The sequence below is a fragment of the Halictus rubicundus genome, unplaced genomic scaffold, assembly GCF_050948215.1.
Source record: "Halictus rubicundus isolate RS-2024b unplaced genomic scaffold, iyHalRubi1_principal scaffold0292, whole genome shotgun sequence".
In the NCBI taxonomy this organism is placed as follows: domain Eukaryota; kingdom Metazoa; phylum Arthropoda; class Insecta; order Hymenoptera; family Halictidae; genus Halictus; species Halictus rubicundus.
This window is the reverse complement of record NW_027488833.1, coordinates 291,465-301,729: the sequence shown is the minus strand read 5'-3', so window position 1 is coordinate 301,729 and position 10,265 is coordinate 291,465. Positions and strand designations below refer to the sequence as shown.

Sequence of the window (10,265 nt, the reverse complement as noted above, 5' to 3'; positions counted from 1 at the left end):
GCGGCGGTGGCGGCGGCTCTCGAGGCCGCCATACCTTTAATCTCTTGTAGGCAGTTTTTTACCTGCTCTCTGAGTTCTTCCTGCATCTTTCTCAGCTCAGCCACCTTTCTCCTTTTGGGCGACGGCAACTGCTCCTCTCTCCACCCGGTTCTGTCGGAGATTGAGTCCCTTCGTGGCTGCTTTCCGGTGGGCTGGCTGCCGGGTTCTCCACGTCCACGAACGAAAGACCCGAAGTACTGCGTAAAATAATGTTTCAATTAGTAATCATATTTATTTCAAAGCATACATCAAATAGTATTTCAAATATTTATTTGATCAAATATTACCCACCTCTGGATACTCGATAGCATATTCCGCTCCTGGAAGTACGGGCACAGAAATTGAAGCACATCTTCGTATTTGTATTTGCGGACCGGGGCATCCGCGGCCTGCCCGCTCCGCACCGTGCCGGTTTTCGCGCGGTGTTTTCTGAATTGGTCGCGAATATTTGCCCACCTTTTTTTGCAAAGTGCAGCTGTGAACAAACATATTTTATAATTAACATTATATTATTATTTCAGGTATTTAGCAACGGGCGACTCGTATAAGACACTGAGCTACAGCTTCAGGATGGGCCGATCAACCGTGGAACTGATTGTAAAAGAAACGTGCAAAGCAATAGTGACACGGTTGACGCCGGAGACCATGCCGACGCCCACCCAGGAAATGTGGGGAAGAATCAGGGAGCAGTTCTGGGAAAAATGCCAGTTCCCCAATTGCGTTGGCGCAATCGACGGAAACATATCACCATCCAGGCCCCAGCGAATTCGGGATCGCTGTATTTTAATTACAAGAGAAACTACTCTATTGTCCTGCTTGCCTTGGCTGACGCCAACTCCAACTTTATCGCCGTTGAAGTTGGAGCATATGGCAAAAATAGCGACGGCGGAATTTTCGCCCAATCGAGAGTGGGACGCGAATGGATTAACGGTGACTCTGAGATGTTGCCCGACTGTAATTTGCCGGGCACATCAATACGAGCACCGTGTGTCATTGTGGGGGATGAGGCGTTCCCCCTCAAGAGGCACTTGCTAAGGCCGTATCCGGGCAGCCAAGCAGAGGGAACCGAAGATAAGACGTTCTTCAATACACGGCTGTCAATTGCTCGGCGTGTAGTTGAGAGTGCGTTCGGAATACTCTCGCAAAAGTTCCGGCTGTACAACCGGCGAATCCAAGGCAAGCCGGACAATATTGATACTATTGTGCTGGCCACGTGCCATCTGCACAATTTCATACGTGCGCACGAGGGGACACATGGCCCCCAAACATCCGTAGAGGAGGATGCACCGAACGCCTTCTGGGCTGAATTGAGCCATCACGGCGGAAATTCCACGCGGGAGGCGTTCGAGGTCCGCGATAGTTTTAAGGATTATATTTTTGCGCGATAGTTTTAAGAAACTGTTTTGTAAATAGATTGTACATAGGGTAGAAATGAGTGCATGTGCGAGCGATGAACGAGCGAGTGTGCGAGCGATGAATGAGTGCAGCTGTTAGTGTAGAATTGTAAGAGTTACATTTAAGAAAATGTTATAATAAAATGTTGTAAATGCTTACCTGGTTGGTTCAATTCTTCTGCTATTTCCCTCCACGCGACATTTTTATATTTTGCGTCCATGTATTTCGCATGCTTCAAATTATATAAAAACTCCCTATTTCTGACACACTCGATGAGCCGCTCGTCCTGCATTTTCTTCTTCTTTCCTCACTTCGCGATAGTCAGAAGTACAAGTGATTTTTGTGACGAGCATTTGTCGCAGGTAACCTCGTAATTTGCCTTGGGGTGGGGGTCAGGTTTGAAGTTATAATTGGGGTAAAGAGGGGTCTGCAACCGACCAACCTGACTCTCATTGACCTATCAATCAATGGATTTTTCCATATCTTAAAAATTGTTGATTTCATAGACGCGCAAAACAGCGTGTTAACCCTGTAACGGTGGCGTCTCGCCTGCGTGGAGGCGCGAGCGAGGCGCGCGGTCCCTCCCCTAGATTCGCTCAGCGACCAGGGTTCGGCGGAGAGGGAGAAGGAAGTGGTCTAATAACTCAGGCCGTGTTGGTGAAAACAAAACTGATTTATTAATCGAAAAAACGTGGTTGAAAGAAACAACAGGAATAAACTGATTTATTAATCGGAAGACGTGGTTTAATGAAACAAAAGAATAAACTTGATTAAATATAAAATGAACCGTGACGCGGTCTGCGGCTTATCCGCCCGGATTCCCAGACGGTCCGGCGGTGAGCTGCTGATGGCCGGTGGCCTAATAACCAAAAAAATAAATAGACCGTAACGGTGGATTCCGACGCGAGTATCTTATATTACTTATCTACGAGAACTAGCCTATAGTAACCGCGGGACGCCGGCACGGTCTTCGGTCTTGTTCGTACGCGGGAAATATTCGACGCGGGCGAGACGCGCTCGCGGGACCGGTGCCTGCCGTCGGACGTCCTCGGCGCGGCTCGGGTACGGTCGCGGTGTGTATCGAGAACGCGGTGCGCGGGGAGCGCGGGTGAGCCGTGCTCGCTAACGCGGTCCTGAGTCGGGCGCTCTCGGCGCGGTCCCGAGCTCTCCCGATCCTCGAGATGGTATCTGCACCGCGGCCCAGCGAACGAGAGTGGATCGGCTTCGTTTCCTGGTGGATAGGCACGCGGGCGCGGAGAGGAGAGGGTTAGGAATCCGCGGAACCCCCCACCCGTCGTCCCCGCCCGGCCGCGGCTCGAGCACGTAGGCACAGACGTAAACCTAATGCCTACGGCCCGAAACCGGCGAGGGCGCTCGTCTCCGGTAGTATACCGAGAGGCGAGCTCCACACGCTGCTGCGGCCGATCGACGACTAACGTGCGGAGCGCGACGCGGGATCCCCCAGGGGAGAGCGGGACGCGGGAACAGGTCCGGGTGGTGGGGATGACGGTCCGGAGTGTCGTATCCTCGGTGCTCTGAAAAGAGCAGGCCGGTGATCGACTGCCTCCCAGAATCCTGGTCGCGGTCTCGGTTTCGCGTAGGGGACGTAAACCCACTTACGCTCTGCCGATTCCAGCGCCTCGTCGTGTTTGCCCGATCGTAAACCGCGGCTAGCACGAGTTGGCGCGGCTGCGAGAGGATCTGGGCCCGGGTGTTCACCCGAGAGCTGCTCCAGACCAACTCCGGCTTCGGCTGGTTCCGTCGCGATCTTTATAGCCCGAACGCGGACCTCGTGTGCTCGTTCGCGAATCTTCGGCACACTGCGATTGGTCCGCGCTCGGGCTGGATTCCGCGGATTGGCGCGCGGCTATCCCGCACCGGTGATTGGTGCGGGCTAAGGTACAGAATGACTCGCAACGAGACACATACGTCTCGTTGCAACCCCCATGCATTTTTACGCGTCTGTAAAATCAACAATATTTAAAACATCGAAAAATCCTTCAACATTCGTCGACAGGTCACCAGAGACTACAACATATTCAAATTTCAATAAAATCTGAACCATCCCCAATAATTCAGAATGGTATGAAATCATGTGGTTGTCGCATACACTCGCGGCGGGAAGTATGTTGACACCTTTTCAAGTGGAATGACTTTTTTAAAATTGGTCCAAATGAGTAGAATCTTTTTTATATGATAGACCAACTAGTTTGCTAGAGGATGACTAAAGAAACATTGTTGAAACTATAGACAGGAGACTGAGGCACGGAGTGGCTCAGGATCGGCAGGAAAGTGATATAGGTAGGTGACTGGAGAATGGATGTAAGAAAGGTGCAGGTGGAGTAAATACTGAGTATAATGGAAATTAAATATATTAAAACAATCGGTAAATACAGAGGCACGTACAATGGACTGAGACGTCGTCACGAAAAATACGTACTAAAAGCGAAGCCCGCGAGTACAGAAACTGAACGATACAGCGATCAGTCGATCGTATAATATGACGCGTGAGATGATGATCAGTCGATCAGAATGTTGCCAAAGGACGCCGTGCTGGGGTTGTCGCGGGTTATTTATACTGTGCGGGGCCACCGACAGCGGAAGGAATAAGGAGTGGGGTTTTTGAAAATGACAAAGGATTTGGCAGTGTCGAGCGTTAGTTAGCGGACGAGGGCAATGCTCTAACGGCCGCTGCTGCACAGGAAACAAGGACGATGGGTAACGGGTTTGATATTTTGGAATATGGGAATCGGTGGCTCACGCGACAAGTAATCCGTCAGACGTAAACATAAAGTTTACGTCTGCGTGCGTTGACCCGGTTTCGGCGCCGAGCTCGATCGGCTGTGTGTTGTCGCCCGAGAACCGAGGCCGCTCGCCTGCGGATTAGCGCAAAAACTTTATGGTGGGTCTGTTTGTGTCGCACGGTTTCTTGCGTTACCGGGGTTCCCGGTAACGCCTGCAATGATTTTGAACATTCCGCCCGCCTTCGACAATCGTCGAACGGAAATGATCGCGCGTGGGTGAACGGGCATGATGGTGTGGCAATGAACGAATGACTAAACGTTGAAATGGATCGATGAGATGAATTACAGCGAGGTATTTGAATGTTGAAATAGAATGTGTGAAACTGTCAATTGAATGGGATGAAATGTGATGTTTACGTGGCCGCTGCGCGGCGTAGGAGAACGATTTTTGTTACTGGTCGCGTGAGCGAGCTGGTGGCAATTCTCACCGTGACGACTCGGACATGGCCATCGGAACCTGGGTGGACGTTGGTGATGCGGGCGAGGGGCCACTTGGTGGGGGGCGTGATTTCTGACTTCACCAAGGTGAGGTCTCCGATGTTTAGGGACGCCTGGGCGGTGGTCCACTTCCTTCGGGACTGGAGCTGATGGAGGTACTCTGATGCCCATCGTCGCCAGAAGTGCTCCAGTCTCTGCTGCAGCTGTTGCCATCGGGTGAGCCGCGGTGTTGGCACGTCGTGCAGCGTGGGCTCTGGGATGGCCAGGAGTGGTCCACCGATGAGGAAGTGGCCCGGCGTGAGGGGGGTCAGGTCCTCGGGATCGTCGGTCAATGCCTGGAGTGGGCGGGAGTTCAGGCATGCCTCGACCTGGCAAAGGAAGGTCGCCAGCTCCTCGAATGTGTAGGGTAGGTCGCCGACGACCCGGCGGAGGTGATGTTTTACGGAGCGGACGGCTGCTTCCCAGATCCCGCCGAAGTGGGGCGCGCCCGCTGGATTGAACTTCCACCTCACTCCCTCTTTGGCCAGCTGACTCGCGATGAAGGTTGCCTCCTTGGAGGACGCCCGGAACATGCGACGTAGCTCCTGATCCGCCCCCACGAAGTTCGTCCCGCAGTCGCTCGTCATTGAGGCACATTGCCCGCGCCGGCCCGTGAACCGTCGGAAGGCCGCGAGGAATGCAGGGGTGGAGTAGTCGGTGACTGCTTCCAGGTGGACGGCTCTCGTGCTGAAACAGATAAATATTGCGACGTAGCCCTTGATGGACTTGTGACCGCGTCCTGGTGCTGTCTTCAGTCTAAACGGCCCGGCGTAGTCCACCCCCGTGTGCGTGAAGGGTCGTGATGGCGTGACCCGGTGGGAAGGGAGGTCGCCCATAAGTTGAGTGGCGGTTGCCGCCCGCCATCGCAGGCATGTGATGCAGTGGGAGATGCATCCCTTGACCCTTTGGCGTCCTTGGGGTATCCAGTACCGCTGTCGGATGGAGGCCAGTGTGAGCTGTACCCCCCCGTGTAATGTCCGCTGGTGATGCTGCTCGACGATTAGTTGCGTGAGTCGGGACCCGGGTGGCAGGATGATCGGGTGCTGCTCGTCGTACGGGAGCAGCGAGTTTTTTATCCGTCCCCCTACCCGGAGTATGCCTTGACGGTCGAGGAACGGTGACATGGTTCGAAGTTTGCTGGCCGCTCGAACGGGTTGTCCGTGGGTGAGGGCTGCGATCTCCGTCCCGAATTCGTGTCGCTGTGCGATCTTGGTCCAGCGGGTTTCCGCGCCTTCCAGCTCCTCCGGTCGCAGCTGAGGTGTCGCAGCTGAGGTGTCGCTGCTGGCTTTGGCGAGGGTGGTCGGCGCTCCCTCCACCGCAGGCACCAGGCGCTGATTCGGAGCAGGCGGTTCACGGACGAATATCGATGCAGCATCGTCTCCTCTTCGGCGTTCTCCAGCTGGGTGTGCAGGCAGGTGGAGGGTTGTCGCTCTTCCTCGGTGGTGTCGATTATCGGGGAGGTCGTGTCCCACACTGTGGGAGGCTCCGTCAGCCAGGCGGGTCCGCTCCACCAGAGTGGGTGGTGTGTCAGTTGGCTCGCGGGAATGCCTCGCGAGGCGCAGTCTGCTGGGTTGTCCTTGGTGCTGACGTGGTGTAGGCAGACGTCCGGCACGGTCGTCTGGACTTCAGACACCCGGTTGGCGACGTAGGTGCGCCATCGCGTCGGTTCGCCGTGCAGCCAGGCCAGGGTGACCGTGGAATCGGACCAGAGGTGGCTCGTGTCAATCGGTACCCGCAGCTCCCTGCGTAGGTGCGCCAGTAACCGTGCCCCCAGGACCGCGGCGCACAGCTCCAATCGCGGGAGCGACACACTTTGTAGCGGGGCTGTCTTCGTCTTCGCCGCGATCAGGGTGACCCGTGTCCCCGGTGGGCCGCTGGTTCGGATGTATGCTGCTGCGGCGTAGGCCTTTTCAGAGGCATCCACGAAGACGTGCAGCTGCTGTGTTGTCGCCGGCGTCTCGGTCCCGAGCCATCGGGGAAGACGTATTTGGTTGAGGTCAGCTGCGTCAGCGGTGAGCCTCTTCCAGGTATCTGCGGCGGCGGGTGGGAGCTGCTCGTCCCAGTCGAGTCGCTCCTGCCACAGCTGCTGGAGGAATATCTTTCCTCGGACAATGAACGGTGACAGCCATCCGAGTGGGTCGAACAGTTTAGCCACCTGCGACAGGACGTAGCGCTTCGTCACGGTCGAAGGTGGAGGAGTTGGGGGACTTTGGAAGGAGAAGGTCAGGGTGTCGTTGTGTGGATGCCACTTTAGTCCCAGAGCGCTGCATCCCAGCTCTGGGTACCACGGCAAGGTGGATGAAGTGGCGAGGTACTCGTCCGGCAGGTGGTTCGTCAGTGTGTCGCTGTTCGAGCTCCACTTCTTCAAGGTGAAGCCGCCCGCCCTGCAGATTCCGATCAGTTCGGTCCGAGTTTTTACGGCTTCCTCCTCGCTGCTGTCGCCTGAGAGAATGTCATCCACGTAGGTGGCTTCCCGGAGTGTGGTGGCGCCTCTCGGGAACTGGTCTTCCTCGTCGTCCGCGAGCTGCAGTAGAGTGCGGATGGCCAGGAAGGGGGCGCAAGTGAGCCCGTAGGTGACGGTGGTGAGGTGGTACACCAGGATTTTGTCTTCTGGGTTGTCCCGCCAGAGGATCCGCTGGAAATCACGGTCGTCCGGATGTATCTGGATCTGCCGGTACATCTTTTCGACGTCGGCGAGAAAGGCGATTTTGTGGCGCCTCCACCTCAGCAGTACGTCCATCAGGTTTCGTTGCAGTTTGGGTCCGGCTGACAAGTAGTGGTTCAGCGATTGGCCGGTTAAAGACGGCCGGGATCCGTTGAACACCACCCGTAGTTTGGCGGAGGCGCCAATGCCCTTCAGTACTCCGTGATGAGGGAGGTAGAAATGCGGTGTTCTGACGCACTCCTCGTCCCTTGGGACTTCCTGCATGTGGCCCAGATGCCGGTATTCCCGCATGAAGTCGTGGTAAGCGGCACCGAGGGCAGGATTGTCCCGGAGGCGCCGCTCGGTCGACAGTAGGATGCGCCGGGCGATGCTGTGGCTTTCTCCTAGGCTGGGGGATGCGTCCTTGAAGCAGAGCCGTACCACGTACCGCCCGTCCGCCTGTCTGTAGTGGGTCCGGCGGAAGGTCTCTTCGACTGCTTTTTCTTCTGCGGTCCGGTGGGTGGATGTTGGCGCTGCTACCTCCTCTTGCTCCCAGAATCGTCTTACGAGAGACGTTAGGTCGTCGGTGGTGCAGGTGTGGGTGGATACGGCTTGGGTTGGCGATCGTCGTCTCGCCGTCGGTCCTGATAGAATCCACCCGAAGATCGTCTCCTGGGCGATTGGCGCGTATCGCCCGCCGTGGCGGATGCCCTCCAGCACAATCTGCGGGTATACGTCCGCCCCTAGCAGCAGCTCGATCGGCGTGGTCGAGGTTGTCCTGGGGTCGGCGAGCGGCAGGCCGGAGGTGTGAGGCCAGTGAGGCGTTTGGGCGGCACAGGAGGGCTGGTAGGCTGTCAGCCGAGATAGTACCAGCGCCTCCACCTTACACGACTGGCTGCAGACGGGCGCGGTCGACGTCAGGGTCAGGTTGACTCTTCCTCGCGTGGCCGCCGTGACCTTGCCTCCGGCGCCGAGGACCAGTTGGGAGCTTGACGTGCGGGGAAGTCGCATTCGTTGGACCAGGGACTCGCTGATCAGCGACACCTCCGAGCAGGGGTCGATCAGAGCTCGAGCGGTGACCTTCCGATTTCCTGCAGATGCGGTGACGAGGGCGGTGGCGAGTAGAACGGAGACTGTCCCCGTGGTCAGTTCGTGCCGCTTGGTGGTGTGCAGTGTCGCGACTGACGTCGTGGTTGGTTCGTTGGCCGCCTCGTGAAGCATCGTGTGATGCATCTGGGCGCATCGCTGACATCTCTTAGCGGATGGGCAGGCCGTAGTATTGTGTGGACCGAGGCAGTTCCTGCACCAACGGCGACTTGTCACCATCTGCAGCCGAGCAGCAGGGATCAGCGATCGGAAGGCGCTGCAGAAACAGAGAATGTGGTTCCCCTGACACAGGTTGCATCGCGACCGGGATGCTGCTTCGGTGGCGGTGTGTAGCGCCTTGACCCTCGACGGTGGTGGCGTCGCGGGCATGGGAGCGCGCGTCCCTTGACGGAACTCGAACGCCTCGAGTGTCCGGATCGTCGTCTCCAGAAATTCGAGGAGCTCTGAAAATGCTGGAGGGTCGACGCGGCTTCCCAACGACTTTTCCCACTCCTTCAGGGTGTGTCGGTCCAGTCTTCGCACGGTGTGGTGGACGATCCAGTGCGATTCGTCGTTGACCGGGATGCCCAGGCTGTTCAGCACAGCCGCCACGTTGCACGTGGTGTTTAATACGGCCTTCAGCTCGGTCGCGTTGTGGGTGGTGCACGATTTTACGCCGTACAACGCGTCGAACTGAGCGGCGACCAGCAAGCGACGGTTCTGGTACCGGTGCTCCAGCAATTCCCAGGCCTGTGAGAAATTGGCGGCGTTCGCTGGAATTCGCTGGACCAGTTGCGCAGCTTCTCCTGTGAGGCTCGCAGACAGATAGTGGAATCGCTCCGCGTCGGACCAGGCCTCGTCGTTGACGACCAGGGACGTGAAGAGGTCCCTAAATCTCGTCCACTCGGTGAATTGTCCGGAGAATGTTGGCAGCGTGATGCGCGGCAGCGCCGAGCGTGGTCTGGGACCTGACGTGGGTGGAGGTACGGCGGGCGACAGGGTCTGGGTCTGCACGAAGTCGTCGAGCATCGCCAGGAGCTGATCTCTCTGCACGCAGCATGCTCCTTCCGCTTGATCGTAGAGGTCCAGCGTGAAATAGTCCGTTTCACGATCGTCGGCGTTCGCTGCACTCACGATCTGGTCATCCAGAGCTTGAAATTGCGCCCAGGCGGCGTCCAAATGATCCAGTTTGGACTGGATCGTCCCCTTCGTCATGTTGGCCTTCCCCAACTTCTTTAGGTTATCCACCGTCCGGGATATGCGTCCGAAGAGGACGTGTTGGCGAGACACTAGCGCGTCCATGACGTCTCAATTGTACAGGAAGAAGAAAAATAGGATGGATATCCGGCTCGAAGGACCAATGTTGATACTATAGACAGGAGACTGAGGCACGGAGTGGCTCAGGATCGGCAGGAAAGTGATATAGGTAGGTGACTGGAGAATGGATGTAAGAAAGGTGCAGGTGGAGTAAATACTGAGTATAATGGAAATTAAATATATTAAAACAATCGGTAAATACAGAGGCACGTACAATGGATTGAGACGTCGTCACGAAAAATACGTACTAAAAGCGAAGCCCGCGAGTACAGAAACTGAACGATACAGCGATCAGTCGATCGTATAATATGACGCGTGAGATGATGATCAGTCGATCAGAATGTTGCCAAAGGACGCCGTGCTGGGGTTGTCGCGGGTTATTTATACTGTGCGGGGCCACCGACAGCGGAAGGAATAAGGAGTGGGGTTTTTGAAAATGACAAAGGATTTGGCAGTGTCGAGCGTTAGTTAGCGGACGAGGGCAATGCCCTAACGGCCGCTGC

At 56.3% G+C, this 10,265-nt stretch overlaps 2 protein-coding genes across 2 annotated transcripts; one reads left to right on the top strand and one right to left on the bottom strand.

The window, feature by feature from the left end:
• Nucleotides 1-609: 609 nt before the first annotated feature.
• LOC143364136 (uncharacterized) lies at nucleotides 610-1,427 on the top strand. Its single transcript, XM_076804633.1, has 2 exons — nucleotides 610-993; nucleotides 1,047-1,427. Exons 1-2 carry the CDS (start codon nucleotides 610-612, stop codon nucleotides 1,425-1,427), a joined length of 765 nt encoding a protein of 254 aa, XP_076660748.1.
• Nucleotides 1,428-4,591: 3,164 nt separating this feature from the next.
• LOC143364135 (uncharacterized) lies at nucleotides 4,592-9,660 on the bottom strand. Its single transcript, XM_076804632.1, has 2 exons — nucleotides 5,815-9,660; nucleotides 4,592-5,758 (listed from the first exon to the last, which is right to left on the bottom strand). The coding sequence occupies exons 1-2, from the start codon at nucleotides 9,658-9,660 to the stop codon at nucleotides 4,592-4,594; spliced, it is 5,013 nt and encodes a 1,670-aa protein (XP_076660747.1).
• Between the last annotated feature and the right edge of the window lie 605 nt (nucleotides 9,661-10,265).